Source organism: Thermoascus crustaceus (assembly GCF_041956765.1).
Source record: "Thermoascus crustaceus strain CBS 181.67 unplaced genomic scaffold VTN00scaffold_3, whole genome shotgun sequence".
NCBI lineage: Eukaryota > Fungi > Ascomycota > Eurotiomycetes > Eurotiales > Thermoascaceae > Thermoascus > Thermoascus crustaceus.
This window is the reverse complement of record NW_027192529.1, coordinates 3,812,078-3,828,412: the sequence shown is the minus strand read 5'-3', so window position 1 is coordinate 3,828,412 and position 16,335 is coordinate 3,812,078. Positions and strand designations below refer to the sequence as shown.

General features: G+C 48.7%; 6 protein-coding genes across 6 annotated transcripts; 2 read left to right on the top strand and 4 right to left on the bottom strand.

Moving 5' to 3' along the window:
- Positions 1–941: 941 nt before the first annotated feature.
- On the bottom strand, positions 942–1,826 carry VTN00DRAFT_6580 (uncharacterized protein; the record flags this gene model as incomplete). Its single annotated transcript, XM_069433232.1, has 3 exons — positions 942–1,232; positions 1,321–1,692; positions 1,758–1,826. 3 exons carry the CDS (start codon positions 1,824–1,826, stop codon positions 942–944), a joined length of 732 nt encoding a protein of 243 aa, XP_069289012.1.
- Positions 1,827–2,154: 328 nt separating this feature from the next.
- On the top strand, positions 2,155–2,998 carry VTN00DRAFT_6579 (uncharacterized protein; the record flags this gene model as incomplete). The annotated part of the gene is made up of 3 exons (XM_069433230.1): positions 2,155–2,514; positions 2,633–2,800; positions 2,870–2,998. 3 exons carry the CDS (start codon positions 2,155–2,157, stop codon positions 2,996–2,998), a joined length of 657 nt encoding a protein of 218 aa, XP_069289011.1.
- A 581-nt stretch (positions 2,999–3,579) lies between these two features.
- On the bottom strand, positions 3,580–4,306 carry VTN00DRAFT_6578 (uncharacterized protein; the record flags this gene model as incomplete). The annotated part of the gene is made up of 2 exons (XM_069433229.1): positions 3,580–3,738; positions 3,845–4,306. 2 exons carry the CDS (start codon positions 4,304–4,306, stop codon positions 3,580–3,582), a joined length of 621 nt encoding a protein of 206 aa, XP_069289010.1.
- A 771-nt stretch (positions 4,307–5,077) lies between these two features.
- Positions 5,078–8,021, bottom strand: VTN00DRAFT_6577 (uncharacterized protein; the record flags this gene model as incomplete). Its single annotated transcript, XM_069433228.1, has 14 exons — positions 5,078–5,167; positions 5,240–5,381; positions 5,438–5,481; positions 5,550–5,739; positions 5,793–5,838; positions 5,890–6,368; positions 6,424–6,538; positions 6,602–6,931; positions 6,984–7,025; positions 7,088–7,209; positions 7,274–7,520; positions 7,576–7,730; positions 7,799–7,919; positions 7,985–8,021. 14 exons carry the CDS (start codon positions 8,019–8,021, stop codon positions 5,078–5,080), a joined length of 2,160 nt encoding a protein of 719 aa, XP_069289009.1.
- Positions 8,022–9,345: 1,324 nt separating this feature from the next.
- On the top strand, positions 9,346–10,935 carry VTN00DRAFT_6576 (uncharacterized protein; the record flags this gene model as incomplete). The annotated part of the gene is made up of 5 exons (XM_069433227.1): positions 9,346–9,463; positions 9,519–10,183; positions 10,233–10,315; positions 10,372–10,786; positions 10,852–10,935. The coding sequence occupies 5 exons, from the start codon at positions 9,346–9,348 to the stop codon at positions 10,933–10,935; spliced, it is 1,365 nt and encodes a 454-aa protein (XP_069289008.1).
- A 387-nt stretch (positions 10,936–11,322) lies between these two features.
- VTN00DRAFT_6575 (uncharacterized protein) lies at positions 11,323–13,549 on the bottom strand (the record flags this gene model as incomplete). Its single annotated transcript, XM_069433226.1, has 3 exons — positions 11,323–12,066; positions 12,123–13,466; positions 13,535–13,549. 3 exons carry the CDS (start codon positions 13,547–13,549, stop codon positions 11,323–11,325), a joined length of 2,103 nt encoding a protein of 700 aa, XP_069289007.1.
- Between the last annotated feature and the right edge of the window lie 2,786 nt (positions 13,550–16,335).

The following is a 16,335-nucleotide window of genomic DNA, read 5'->3' as shown; positions in this document are numbered from 1 at the left end:
TGGATTTTACATGGCTAATGGTGTAGAGCAGTCTTAGATATTACTACTGCCTGTTAAACTGACAGCCTGTACAACGTTCAAACCATGGCAAATCAACAGCTATAATTTCCTCCCTTATACATCTTCCACCTAGTAAGATGCATGATACAGAGCTAAGGAGGTACTGCCCTTCAGGCAGGTTGGACTGAGTATCCAAGCCCTCAGGTACGGAATCACCAGGACTATTAATACAGAAACCCGAACCGACCAACAAAGGCCCTCAGGGCCGATCCCGCTCTATCTATATACTCCTATTCACTGTCATACTACTTTCTTCACGCATGTCCCTTAAAGAAAGATCGTCTCTAAAAGCATGCTACACGTCTTGTGGTCTGATTTTTTTTTGACCTGGTCGTGTTCTCGACTCTTCAGACTGAAAGTTGACACTGTTCCTCTGCTCGACTCCCATCCTCTTTCGTGTCCCTTATAACTAACTCTTTACGCCTCTGGGATCGCCTCAAGGATACGTCTTGTTGTGCATATGGACCAATATATGTACAATCTCTTAAGAAACTGTCTTACCCGATTCTCTCTTAATTCAAATGACCGAAAGACAGATAGCTCGATTACCCTTTTTTCCCATCCCTATTCTCATGTTTAGCGGATTAATGAGTTGACGAATTGGTGAATCAATGGAAATCATGGTTCAGAATGTTTCATAAATCAAAAAATTTTATGCCATTGCGTAATCTGTCCCCACTGAAGAGGTATACCGCTCGGCCCTATCAACCAACGTCTATTGGTTATGCAATGCAATGAAAACGCCATCCCAGAATCGATGCTCAGTATGTATGTACGCATGTACGACAAAGGTCAGATAATATAACAAGCGGTGGCCCACGTCCATTTATACCCAACCAGGCTGGACCGGTGAAAGCGTGTGCTTGAGAAGAAGCGTACAGCTACCGCTTCTTCCTCTTCTGCCCCTTCCCGCCACCATGTTTCTTCCCTCCCGAATGTGAGATGAGACCGCCACCGCCAGATATACTCGTGAGCCGGGACAGGTTGACGGGCTTCACCTGCGGTTCCTTCTTCTTTTCCTTTTTGTTCTTCTTGGCCGCCTGGGCCTTGGCTCTTCGGATCATGGCGTCGATCTGGGAGGGATCGGACATGTCGTTCTCGTCCAAGTCTTCTTCGTCTTCATCTTCGGAGTCGGAGTCGGAAGTGTCGTCTTCGTCGGTTGTTTTCTGCGCCTGCAAAGGAAAGAAGTCAGTGCGCGGACGTACAGGAAAAAGCAAAACAAGATCCCAGCAGCGTGGAAGTCAGATCAAAAGAACGAACCTTCTTCCGCTTAAAGTTGCCATAACTCCTCCGTCCCCCATACGCCATATCCTCATCCTCCGCGTCCAACGACCCAGCCGGCACGATGTACGGCTGCTGCGCATATCCTCCCGTTCCTTCCGCCGCTCCGGGGATATTGAGCACCCATTCCGTCTCACCCGCCTCCGCGGCCTGGCGCGCAACAGCCTCCGCGCGTTTCTGCTCCTCCGCTGCGACGGCAGCAGAGATGGCTTCGAGGTCTGAGGAGCGTGCGGTCGCGGGACTCGTGGAGCCAGGGCCGTCCGTCGATAGGCGCGGTCGCTTGGGGGCGGGATTGTCGTCTGTGGATGGGGACTGCTGGGCTGCTTGCGCTGCGGCAGCGCGTTGCATGAACTTGAAGGCAGTGTTAGCATGTTTGACCTTAAGAGGTAAGAAATAAGTAAGAGATCCCGTCATACTTTCATAGTGAGCAGCCGCGAAGACATTGTCTTCTCTGGCTTTGCGCCAGGCGTCGATGGGCCCGACATTGTGAACAGCCTGGCGCAGCTGAAGGGAAAGGGGAAAATGTAAGGTATGTAAAGTGTCGGGCTCAGAGAGCGTCCAGCTCCGCTGGTTGTATATGCCTTGTCAGTTGACGCCGAGTTTTAAGCAACGACGCTGATAGGGATCAATTTGCGGGCGGGTTAGAAAATCGCCGCGAAAAGCGGAGCGAGAGAGCCGCCGATTGGCCGAGGCTAGCGCGCGGAGCCCCAGGCTGACGATGTCCCCAGTCCGGGCCCCCAGACCCGTCCCCATCTATTTCTCCCCCCTTCTTCGGACATCAGCAATATCGTGCTGTCCAACACACCACCCATCATGTTCGCCTCAGCACGAAGCCGTCTGACGGCTCTGTCGTCCTCCGCGTGGTCGTCGACTTCGCGTCTTATCGTTCCCCGCGCGGGATACTCCTCGACGGCTTCTCGCCTCTCCGAGAACTTCATCCCGGCCAACGACCCCTCCCCGCAGAAGCCCAAGCCCAACGTCTCCGAGACCAACGCCGCACCGCTCGAGTCGGTCGGCAGCTGGGATGCGCCGCTGCAGGAGGCGCCTGAATTTGGCGAGCGTAATCGCCAGTTGCAGGCTCCGAACCGGGCCACGACGTGGGCCAAGAGCCAGCGGCCGAGGGAGGAGGCCATGACGGGTCCGCGTTTTGAGCAGACGATCATGGAGCTTCAGGTCAGTTTGAACATGATCAATTGAATTGCTTTCGTAGTGGTTTGTCGATGAGAAGCATAGCCACATGTGAAGAAATGACATTATATATAATTGAACATGTAGCTAACGTGATAAACAGCCCCAACCCTACGCGGCCATCGAGCTCATCCACAAGCAGCCTGTGCGATGGCAGAAGAAGAGAGTCGTCGAGTGCGATGGCGGTGGTGGCCCATTGGGTCACCCCAAGATCTTCATCAACGTCGACAAGCCCCAGATCTGCTACTGCACTTACTGCGGTCTCCCATATGTACGTTGACACCTTGTCCCGCGTGGCGCCAGGAGTATCCTGTGGTTAGATATTAACTGTATTGTTCAGGCCCACGAGCAGCACCGCCCATACCTCGAGTCGCTGCCCTCGACGACCTACCCGCTCAAGCCCACCGGGCACCCTGCCGAGGTTAACGAGACCCAGCGCATCACGAATGAAGGATTTGAGCAGCGATAAAAAGCCATTATCATCCAGCCATGCCGTATATCCCCGCCCGATCCTGCTTTGCTCTGATCTGCACTCCTTAGCGTTGATGACTGTTGTTGCCTCCTTTCCGTCCGTTTCAGCCTGTGTTTGAGCCTGTCTGCTGCACCTTTCGCTTGACGTACAGCTTTCTGTATCTGCAGAACAAATAGAAGTCAATAGATCGATCGATTGATATCGGTCTGTAGGTACAGTTCTCTACAAGTGAGGAGAGATCATAGAACTGGCGTGTGCAACAGTATTATTGTGAAATCTTGACCATATCGTTGGCCTATGATAGTAACATCGGGTATTCCCATCCTGCTCATCGATAGCGAGTCTCGTCATATATCCTTTGAACAATAATCAACAGTTTTCACGATAAATCATCCAGCTCTCTGACCGACCCAGAGAGATAAAAAAAAATACATCCACACACCCTCAACTTCAACACCATACATACATCACCAAATTTAATCATAAACTCTCTACTTCCACAAGAGACCAACAACAATCATCACATCATTCATAAACCATCATAGCAAGTTTCGACCCTGATCGCGATCCGAGGGGAGTCAAGCCTTCTCACCCTGGATCGTGGCGACCACCCTTCTCGAGTGCTTGGCGGCGCGGAACTCGAGGTACCAGATGCCCTGCCAGGTGCCGGTGGCCAGACGGCCGTTGGAGATGGGGATGTTGATTGACGCGCCGATGAGTGCGGATTTGATGTGTGCCTAGCCACCCAACACAAAACATCATCCATCGTCAGTCGGAGCTCTCTCCTCCGAAACCAAACCAAACCACAGAAAGAAAGCCAAGAGAGAAAAGAAGTCAACTCACCGGCATATCATCCTCCCCCTCCGCCGAATGCCTGTACAGCGTTCCCTTCCGATCCGCCGGCGCGATCCGATCCAGCGCGTCGCTCATGTCCTCGCGCACATCCTCGTCCCAGTTCTCGTTGAGCGACAGCGCGCAGCTCGTGTGCTGGATGAACAGGTTCAGCATGCCCACCTTGTAGTTGCGCAGCTCGGGTAGCTCCGACATGACGTGGTCGGTGATCAGGTACGAGCCGCGGGCGCGCGGGGGGAGGGTGAATGTCTTTTGGAACCAGGAGGTCATTGTTGTAGGACTGCTCGTCGTGGGGTGCGGGGTTGAAGATTTGTGGTGGTGGTGAAAGATCGACGGGAGGAATTGGGTGAATGTGCCGATAAAAGCGTTTGGGAAAAAGGCGGCGATGAGGAGGAGATGGAGAACGAGGAGTTTGAGGGTGAAGGATGTTGAAGAAGAAGAGGATGAAGACATGCAATTATTATTTAAAAAAAAATGGATGGTCTCGTCTCGGACTGCGGTGTCGGGATCTGGTGGGGAAGATTGATTATGAGAAGAGCGGTTGACGTCGACGTCATTGGCGTCTTGGGAGGGCGGGAGCCGTGGTTGCTCCGTGCGCTATATCCACATAGTAGCTACGCTCTTGACATCTAAAACTTTTTGCTGGAGAATGCTCTCTAGAATTGAAACGCGCATACACTGTATCTAGCACCTGTCCAGCAATTGCCAAAGCCTGTTCACAGGCATTGGTTACACGTTGGGGGCCTTCTACAAGGATAACATCCATTACAATACAAGATAGATAAGGCCTGACGGATAAGAGATAAAATAAGAAGTGGAAATAAATAGAGTATGTGAATATACCTACCAACTATATTATTTCAAAATAGAAGATATCTGCATGTACAGTACGTATACAATTCTTCTTGGTATAGTGCTAAAGCATGCACCTCAAGTCAATCATAATATACAGACATTTTTTGCTGGAATTTAAGTACAGTTCCTCTTAGCACTGGATAGACGCCTCCTTACTCCATCCGTATACACTGTACCCAGCGAATAACGCAAACCCCTTTTTACCGATAGACTAGTCTAATCGAACCAAACAATTTTGCACAATTCCCACAAACAAGCCAGCGTAAAGCCGTTAGTGTTTCAGTAATATGTACTTCGCAACATATGATTTGTTCATAACGTAAACGCCCATAACAGAAAAACGCGTCAAGATCGAAAAATAGCGTTCGCTCATCTCGTATGGCGCCGACTCAAAGCAAAAGCCCTTGCGCCGCTAGCGCTGGTCTCTTCTCGTTCAAGTTTCTCGCTCGGTAATAGTACCTAGAGGCATCGTTAGTGATTGCAAGAGACAGCATATAAAAATTTCCGCTTAAAAGCAAGTTAGGTACTTACAGCACGGTCAAGTTCATAGGGAAGACCACGGTGACGACCTCTGAGCATCATCGCGCAGATCACGAGTTTGCTCAGGGTGTGCAACTGTCCACTCAGTGCGGTGTTGACGTTGGGGTAGCCAAGACTGAGGCCGACGTTGGCACTGTGGCGAAATCAATTAATACAGTCGCTCTCGAAAAGACGAGTCTAGGCACATACTAGGCTGACACGACCTCAAAGAAAAGGGAAAAGATTTGGATTCCCTAAAGAATACGAATTAGTCTCGTAAGCAATGTATTAGCGATATTAACATAAAGAAAGGAAGACTTACATAGTCCTTAGTATCAGCAAGGCGAGGTCCCTCCACGATGCAAATGATGAATACTCCCACAAAGATATACCACATATCAAACGAAAGCTGTTTCCGTAGATGGAATCCAATGTATGAAGTCGCTTGATTCTCATTGGTCTCGTCGTTCGAGCTGTATATCCCAAGGGAAGATTCCTCGTAGATGTTTGTCCTGGATATAAAATTAATTTCTATCTCTCCAAAAGAGGACGCCGCCATACGTACCGTCTGACACTCATGGCGACAGGGAATACGGATATATACATCATGACTGCCAGAATATTAGCGACTAAAACACGAGACTATTATGCGAGGCTCGTACTCAAAAGAGTGAATTGAACTGCCGGATGTACGTTGGCGATACTAAAGGTCGACGTTCCTGTGGTACGGGCGGAGGCTGCTTGAAACATGGCCGCGACTATCCGCCGTCCCGGCGAGAGACTGCTCACTTCGGGGTTGTGCAGATCTAGCACGAGGATCAAGATGATATCGATAAGGTTGAGGATGATAAGGATTCCAAGTAGCGCCCAGGTCGAACCACTAGGAAAGAGGAGAGTATAACAGCGTCTGGGATGGTCAAGTAAGAAATTCAGCGGCTCTTTGAGAGACGATCTTCGCGGGACCAGCTTGAATAGTATCCAGATGACGAGCCTCAACAGGCAAGGATAAGCGGTGTTCCCGAAATAGATCAAGAATGTCGTCAAGAGCATCGGAAATAGCGCAGTCCTGAAGCTGATCATTGAATCAGGTGTGAGGGTAAACCCCAAGTTGTTATATGTCGTCATCGAAGTGTAGAAAGCCCTGGAGTTAAGATAAAATCAGATCAGTTCCAACGGGCTCTCTCGTCAGTACGTACCACCACGTTTTATCCTGCCCGACAGATTCGAGATAGTCCGTGTACTGACGGCTCGCATTGTGGATCCATCCAACTAGGCAAACGACACCGAAAATGTGAAAGAGTACATAGTATGCTGTTTTGGAGATAGTAAGTACCTAATGTCTCCAAAACTCTGACCCTAGAAGGATGAACTCACCCACGACAATTTTTGACAATACCTTGAGACTCCGATACTCGATTCCACCCAGTTCCTCCCTCTGTTCCTCTGTCAAGTCTAGAAATTTCGAGTTACGACCAATAGTTGGCTTGTAGGACAGATAGGGCATTGGTGGCGTGGGCTTTTTCGATGTTGATCTGCTTAAGGATCTGCTTATCGGTCCAAGATCTCTCTCTCGACGCCCACCCAAAACGAAAGCTGAAGTCGTGACTCGATCGATTGAGGTAGCATGCGACAGGATCTTATTGACCCTTGGTAACCTCCTATGTGGTTCAGGGTCATCAATATCCGCAGCGTCCGCTGGTTGATCTTCACAATCGTCAGCAGCCTTCATGAAATAAAGTCCACAATAAAAGTTTACCATCATCGGGGCTATCCTCGTCAATCTCATGAGGAATGGCACCTTGAGAAGTTGTCAGCAACATATCTGCACATGACATCTCTGGGTTGTTGATAATACAGTACCTCGTTCAACGTCCCTTGGACCTGGGATCCTCAGTGCTTTTTCATGACCAGTCCCTCGAGGCTTTGGATCGGCAAAGCTGATATGTGGAGAAACATCCTCAACAGGAGATACGGTCTCAGTCCTATTCCACCCAACATGTATAAGCGACAGTCAGCACCCCGATCGGCTAACCGAAAGGCACAAACCAATTGGCGCCACCAGACTTATCCACGCACGATGAATGTCCCACAACGGTATCAGCAGTGGGTTCTCCGCTTTCAGACTTCCTGTCGAAATCTCCTTTGCTCTCATCTTTCAGTGGCTTGGATCCTGGTCCAGGAAACTTGATGCCTCGTTCGTCGGAATCGTAGCTATGTCTTCCGGCACGTTCGCTGCTTTGATGACTCCGCTGAGACTGTTCTAGATCAGTGGGCAACGAGCACGATGTGTCAACTAATAAACGCCCTATTAGTACCGTCATAATCGACAACCAGCAGGGATAACTAACAGTGTCGGGAAGAAATGCGGTCGCGATGAAGCTTTTTCTTGAACCAGTACAGCCGAACAAACACAACAAAGGGATTGATGACACCGATATTCGCCACCAGGGGTATGAAATATATCACAAGTTGTTGGTACAACTTGAGCTCTTTGACGTCGACGCTGCCATTGACTCGTGCCAGTCAGCTTGGATCCACATAGAAGCCCGTAGAGAATGGCTGAATACTAACGTGTTTAGGCCTGTTGTGGTGGCAGCGCTGACTCCGAAGAAGAACGCATCAATGGCCGCTATATTTTTCGCCGGGTATATGATGATCATGCCAATAATGCTCAGTCCCACTATATATGCATCTGAAAAGAGACGAGCGTCAGAAGTCACTCTCGACAACGGTTAAACACGGCGAACGCGAGCTCACAATGCAATCTGATGAAATTTAAGCGTGGCTTCCACATATTGCCGACTCCTGGCAATATATGTCGGTAACGAACGCAACGAGTGGCCAGAGGGAGGGTAGACGGCTCTTAGGAGCTTCCCTCCATCCTTATATCTCTAGACCGCGCACATGTTGTGGCGATGGGGCCAGAGCAGATCCCAAGGGGAGGTGAAAATTTAGCCAAACTGTCCATAATCGTCCACAGGGAGCGCGCAACAGCACCAGGAGTCCAGATCATTGGAAAACTTTTACGTACGATGCATGGAGCTGGAACCTTTCACCTATAGCCAGGTAATGTCAAGCAAGCTCTGGAAGCGGAAAGGACCCCACCCGATCATCGCGCGGGCGTTGGCATTAGCGGCTATCAGCTCATTAAACGGGGAACATCACGAAGCCAAGGCCGAAGGGCTGTGCAGGCTTGGCTGTTGCCAGCAAGCTCTTGAGTGGATGCAGGAACGACCTAGACCGAGCATTTCATCATGATCTATCTGTGTTAGTTCGCTGATGACCTTCAATCTCATGTTCTGCGCGGTGAGTCGCTGTATGAACTGGATTTCGAGATTGGAGAAAAAAAAATCATAGTAAAAAATTTTTTTTTCTCCATGTGTCTCCTGCGCCTGTCATCATGGCAGGACCGAGGAGTTACCTGTTGATGGGGCTCCTGCAACATGACGGAGGTCCAGTATGAGGGACTTTTCGTGGCCACAGGATAAGGTGAGCTAAGCAGCTCGCCAGGGTTAGTCTGCCAGATCACCCGACCCACCGTCGCGTCTGTGCCCCGAGCCCGAGCCCACGCGATATATACTCCGTATCATGTCTCAGCGTCGGCATTGGACCCCGCTGACGTCGCTGGATGCCATGACTACTGCAAAGCTCGACGCTGGAGAGCGTGATCTCACGTACAAACGGCCTCTCCCAAGACTGATCATCTACCAAATAGGTCTGATCAGCCGGAGAAATCTTCTGCCTATCACGATGCCGTAACTATGCACAGATGGTGTTCTCCGATATGGATAAGAGATAATTTCCGACCTCTCAACCCCTCACCTTCCTTAAAAAAAGTAACCCAGGAGTTGCTCTCCAGACACAGAACCAAAGGCCGGGACGGCCTCACGCTGTCGAGTCTTACAGCCTGCAGATCACGATTCTCTTGTCTCAGACGAACCCCGCAGTTAGGCACTACAATGCCTTTGGCAGCCACGAAGAAGGCTTCATCCGGAGGACTTCGACAACAGCACCACCCCGGAACGCTTTCAGTGTGTCCTAACGGTAGCTCTGCTCCTGCCTAGACTACTACCTAGCCAAACATCCCACGTCAAGACGTCGGATCCAAACCTTTGAAGATGCCGTCGCTCGAGCTGACCAACTTCAACATCGTCTGCGCAACCCTTGGTGGTTTCATCACGGTTTTCGGGCTGGTCTCGTACCTGCTCAAGGAGAGATTCTACGTGTCTGAAGCGCGTCAGTATTCTCTGCCAGTATCCATCATGGAGCCAGACATCCTGACCTGAAGTAGTGATATCGATGCTAGCAGGTGTTGTCTTCTCTGCCACCAACTTCATACGACCCTTCGACTATGCCCTCGAATCACAAAAGAATCTCGACCTGATTACCCTGTACTTCACCAGGCTGGTCCTAGGTGTGCAACTGGTTCTTGCGGGTGTACAACTACCAGCCCGCTACCTTCAGACGGAGTGGAAAAGCCTGGCCCTACTGCTGGGGCCTGGAATGGCTGCCATGTGGATGTGCAGCAGCCTTGTCATATGGGTAATGGTTCCAAATCTCTCTTTCCTGCATGCTCTTATTGTTGGCGCATGTGTTACGCCAACTGATCCGGTTCTTTCAAACTCCATAGTCAAGGGCAAGTTTGCGGACAGCAACATTCCCAGACCGTTGCAGAGGTTTATCATAGCCGAGTCTGGTGCTAACGACGGACTGGGTTACCCATTCCTCTTCTTTGCGCTTTACCTCATGAAATTCACGGGTATTAGCAGTGACGGTACAACTGGAGTTGGAGATGCAATGGGAATATGGTTTTATGATACCTGGGGATATATCATCATCCTGAGTATCATTTATGGCACCATTGTCGGTTGGCTTGCTATGAAGATGCTCCACTGGGCCGAGGCGAGGAGATATGTTGACCGAGAGAGTTTTCTTGTATTCGCGATATCTTTGGCGGTAAGTTTCCTCTCCGGTAGTAGCAACGGTGGACGCTTAGGGTTCGCAGTTATTTATCGTAGGAACATGTGGGATGATTGGAACAGATGATCTGTTAGCCTGCTTTGTTGCAGGAAATGTTTCTACTTACGAGTAGGCTTCATTCCATTGAGCCCCTAAGCGACTTTGCGTGCCATTAACAGAACAAGCGACTGGCTCCGTATTGAGACCTTGGACGATTCCCTCCAGCCGACGGTAGACATGATTCTCAATCTATCAATCTTCATGTGGTTTGGTGCGGTGTGCCCATGGTCATCATTTATCAAGAATGATGGGATAATTCCAGTTTCTCGGCTCATCTGCTTGGGCGTCCTGATCCTCCTGCCGCGTCGGATGCCCATCATTTTCGCGATGCATAAATTTATCTCACAGGTTGAGGAGTCATCTCATGCGGCATACTTGGGTTTCTTTGGCCCTATTGGGGTTGGTGCTATCTTTTATTTGTCTGTTGGTCAGCAGTTCCTCCAGAATGATATGTTAGCTGGAGGACAGCGGCGAGAAGATGCCAAAAGGGTTGCAGAGACTCTCAATGTGGTTGTCTGGTTCCTTGTTATCTGTAGCATTGTGTGTCACCGCCCCGACAGTGGTAGACTGGTGCACAGAATTGCCTTTTTCTGACTGGAGTTTAGGTCGTCCATGGTCTCTCCGTTCCTCTGGGCAAAGCCGGCTTCTACATCCCACGTACTTACAGCCGATATGGGACAATTAATTGATCACCAAACCGCAGAACTGTTGAGGCCGGAAGAACGTTGTTTGTGCTCCGATCGGTGAATGTCATAGACAAGTGACAGCTATGACTCGTTAGCTCTGCGAGTTGACTGGAAAATCGACACTGAGTAACATGGGTCAATGATGTGCAGAAAGGTCACGTATATATGTTTGTAAATGCTTCATATTCAATTTTCAAACGGGAATGACGGAAATATTGGAGCCAAGTTATCAAAAATCAACTGTGTGTCTCCAGAGTGACTGAAAATGAATAAAAACAATTTACTCGTAGAGCTGACACGAGAAAACGGAAAAAAATAGCAACGGCAAAGAAAAGGCTATATTCATGTTAATGCTGTGTCCATTGGTGTATTATGTATGACAGTAGTTTTTCACACCCTAAGATCCATAATATTAGTATTCGACATTAAGTGGTGACCTCTCCGCCTACTCGCACTGCCTATACTGCTAATACGTGAGTTGCGATGTCGTGTGCTCACGGTGCCTTCCAGCGCATAGTCTTCTGTATCGTACGACTCCGGCGGACCTAAGACAGCACGGTCAAGGTCGTACGGCAATCCACGGTGTCGACCACGAATCTGGATCGCAATAATGATCAACTTCGAGAACGTGCAGAACTGCGCGCTGAATGAGGTTTCAGTGCCAGGGTATCCAAGTGAGAGACCAACGGTGCCATATGCGGAGATCGTCTCAAACATGACGGAGAACATGTTGAAGGAGGGATCGTTTCTGTCCTGCAACCGTGCACCCTCATTAAGAGCGATGATAAAAAGACCAATAGATATGTACCAGAGATCGAAGCCAAGCTGTCGCTGAACATGGGTTCCGGGCAGGCTCCACTTCCTTCTGCATTCCATATTTCCGTAATCGCCAAACTCATCATCGTCGATGTAGATTCCCAAACTCATTTCTTCATATATATTTGTCCTTCGCATAGACAGGGCGGTCGGAAAAACAGAGATGTACATCATCACCAGAAAGGAAACTCGCATCGCAGGGTGGAGTTTAGAAAGGGGGAGGATGGAGAATCCAGCTGTCCGAGTAGCGGTGGCCTGGAAGAAACCGTCGATTATCCATTCCATAGAAGATAAAGGCTTGAATCTTTGATTGTCGCACTGTTGGTTGTTTGTCAGCTAATTCAAGGCGAACCTAGTAAGGGATGGTAGCCTACATCCAAAAGTATAAATAATATCATATCGAACCCATTGAGAAGGACTAGAATGCCGAAAAGCCACCATGTCGTCCTGCTGGGGAAAAGCAACGTAAAACATCTCCTCGGATAGTCTAGTAAAAATTGCAGCGCTTCCCGAAGCAAGCTTCTCTGTGAAGTGATCTTTGAGAGTGACCAAATAATGAAACGCAGCATGCAAGGAAAACCAGTATTCCCGATGATAATTAAGAACGTCATGACTGATATCGGAAAAGCAGCATCACGAAAAGAAATCATAGAGTCAGGTGTAAGCGTAAGCCCTAAGTTTTGAAATGCGGATGTCGCTGTGAAAACGCTCCACCACGTCCTGTTCACACCAGAGGCCTCCACAATAGATCCATGTTTTGTGTCCGAGTCGATCCATGATTTCAAAAGTATAATGCCAAACAAGTGAGAAAGTAGGCAATAACTGACGAGAATTGCAAATAAGGTCATCAGCGCTCTGTGTTCTATGCACTTGGTGTCGCTCAAGTCAGAGACACCGCTGACTGCGGTATTCGGTTTCATGTATGGCGAAGATTCTTTTCCTTGGTGACGATTACCAGATCGTAAATTGTCTGCTATCCATCGCCAGTGCTTCCAGCTCAACGACGGGATAGGTACCCTTCTATCTTGGCATGTATCAGATGACATCCGCAGAGTTGCTGGTTGCAACAGCGGACTTAGTTCAGTCCCAAGTCCCAATTCGGCCTCGTCGATTGCTAGATTCTGTTCGTCGGAGATCCCCTGGGTACTTGGACGAATTTGCATGTCTTTAGATATCCCGGTTTGCTCCCCTTCGCCGTCGTGATGTCCACTGGTAGTTATCGCGGTTCCGGACCTTGAGCGTAGTCGACTGGATACTGCATCCTCGACCATGCAGTAGGAACGCTTCTCGTACCAAGACAGACGGTAAAACACGAGAAGTGAATGTATGAGTATCATGTTGGTGAGGATCGAAACAAACCACAATACCGTTTGCTGATACCCATGAAGCAGGTTGAGGTCGACGGTATTCAAGCCGCCCTGCGTCGCCGCATTGCATGCGAGGAAGAGGGCGTCAATGTATCTGATGTTTTCCCCAGTGTAAATTATCAGAGACGCGACTAAAGCCCAGGAGATGATGTAGATATAGTGCAAGGTGATGAAGTTCAATCGTTGCTTCGATAGGATAGGGATTCGAGGCGTCACAGCCGCAAGGGTGCGTATCAATGAAGTGAGCATTTTGGAACGATTCTTATTAAACCCAGACGTATGGTACCGTCGCAGTAGAATACACCCGGTGGATGAGAGAGTAGCAGAAGCTCTTCGAAAATGTTCTCCCCGCTAGAGGTTCGTCACTTGACGGCTGTAACAATGTCACTCTGAGGAGCAGCGAACGGAAATTCAGACACAAAAAAGCCCAGCATTGTGGCAGGCGACGTATACTAGATGGTATCGTAAGCAGAATAAGATGGAATCCACGACATTTCTGCTAAAAGGGCGTTCATAATAAGATGCAAAGGGGAGTGAAGAAGTGGGCAGGCGAGCAGAGTTAAAAGAGGCCGAGCACGAACAGAAGGGATAACTTAATAGGTAAGTGCTCCCTGCCAGCGCTGAAGGCCTCTATGGACAAAACAAACCGCGCTCATGGCCAAATGTTTTCTTGATCAAGCTCTTTACAAGATCTTCATTGCATAGTGCAGCTCAACTCGGCATAAGCAGCTTCTGTCCACGGATAAGCTCAAGCCCTAGGGACAAGTCCGGGTATCCACCCTCCCGAGAGCCCCTCGCCTAGCATCCAGCAAGACGAATTTCTACTTCGTAATAGCTACTGAGATTTTCATTGAGCCAGGTAAATCCCGCATCCCCGCGCGTTTCCGAAGTTGAGTTGCAGCTTGCAATTTGTGAATAGCTTGCGATCTTTTTCCTGCAAAGCGGTCAATGACTTTAAGAATTCCATTCCGTAATCAAATTCTCCACTGTGGATTTGCAGTTACAGTGCGGAGATCTAGCGCGCTGGGCACTCGGGGTTGGCGCAAGACTCAATTCGTTCGGCATCCAAAGTCTTTGGACGAAAATAATCCCGCATATATCGGTAGGCTCATGATCCAGGGTACCTACCTAGGTAGGTATCCAGGGATTTAATGATAGACACAGCCACGCTCAGCTACCGAGCCTTACTGACTGCGGATCTTGGCAATATTACCCGAGAAGTTAAAAATCACAAGAGTCAAGAGTCAATTAAAGTTAGTTAAGATATGTCATTAGGACAATCTGCATTCTACCTCCGTCAACACATCTGCTTGCGCTCAGTTCGCTATATGCATAAGATCTTGGCTGTCTTGCATAAGCATATCTTTGTGCCTTGGGCTACTAAAATTGTTTTTTTTGGTTTAGGAGCCCAACCTCTGTGGTCGCGAAATTTATAGGCTGAGGTCTATAGTACCACTACTGAATCATATCTTTCGGCACCCCCTCCCCCCTGTCCAAGCCACCCACCTTGCCGCTTTTGCTATATTGCGATCTGGGCTGGCTTTGCCTAGGGTCTGTGACCTATCATAGTGTCTGGGTACCCTCCAATAGCTTCAAAATCACATGAGTATACAATAGCAATCTGCCAAGACAGTAGGTAGTAGGGGAGAGGTAATAAAACATGTGATTCAGTAGTGTACAATCTTTTTATGTCTTACACATATGTGCAAAAATCTGCTTTTTTTTAATTACAACCCTGCTTCTGGAAATTATATTCATGTGAGGCATGAGAGCTCTCAGAGGTGCCCTCCTGTTGTCCTTTGGGGACTTGTCAGCTTTCTTGCTGTGAGACATACTCCTTGCAAAATGACCATCATTAATAGCATCTGCGGGGTGCCATTTGTGACGGCGCTCAGTCATAATATTATTTAGCTAAAACTATGGTAGCTTGTCATACAGAATCGAAAGCATGAGAGGAAAAGAAAGGAAAGAATTTGCAGAGCTTCGTGCAACATGAGATATATAGGCAAGTAGGTCCGGACCGGCAGTATCTCAGAGACAAAGAAATGCTCAACACCGCCTACCTTACCGCCTAGATGCCTGCCGCGCCGTCACACCATTCACAGAGCCTTTTATTTACCCTTACTTAGTGTTCGACAAGCTTCTTGACAGAGTTACACATTTTAAAGAACGTGCTTTTTTCAACTCACTAATGTGTGGATCTGAAACGGCTGTTCTCTTTTTACCATCATGGCTCTACCAGTGTTGCTGTTGCTGTAACGGCAGACCTAAGACTTCTTAGGCGGAGGCTTGTTGGGTTTATTTTGAGGACAGAAAGCAAGAGAAAGAGATGAATAAATAGGCCGTTACTAGCAATGTTACTATCTGGATTGCTATTTGAGTTGACCACGGGGTCCTGATCCCCATGGTTAAGGAGCGTCTTTATATACATTGTTAATCGAAATAGCCCTTCTGATTAGGAGACTGAATCGAAGGAGGAGGTCTGATTGTATCCTGATTGGTTTGTCGGCCTGTAGTTTCTCCGAGAGCTTTCCCCCTCTCATAGCCTCACTTCTGCAAGCGTTGTAACAGTTGCTCTTGTTATTGAACTCCATCTGAATCCACACACATGGCCACAACATTGAATGTCCATTGGCAATCTGTATGAGGACCTTGACAGTTGCCTAGACAAGCCACAGTGCGGTCCAAGCCTTTCTCTCATTGGTGCATAGACCACAATTCCGTTGAGCACAGCCTCTTTGACTGCTGTCTTAACTGATCCCAGGTGTGGTCAATCCCTGCGCCAACATTACAAGGAAGTTATGTGTTTGGGGTCCGCGCCAATTTGACCTTTGCCCAGATAGCGGGTCCAAACAAGCCTCTCTCTGTATCGTTTATTGCGATTCCTCCGATGTGCAATTAGAGATTTGTGCAAATACATCTAGCGGCTGGTTATTGTGGAATCAGGCCATGCGGTTTTGTATATGAGTTGGCATCCTACCTCATATTGTTATTCAGAACATTCGTTCCTACGGGACTAAGTCCTTCCTGTCTGCCATACGAGATTAACGCTTCAGGTCGCTCAGCCTCGATAGGCTCTCTGCGGACAAATATCCATTTGTCAAGTGTAGATTCTTCAGTAATGGTAAGCTTTTGAACCCCAGGAATTGAATTCTCGCGTGAAATGCGACCGCGAAGGCGACAGGCTAGGGAAGAATAAGGCACATCATATGGCCATGCA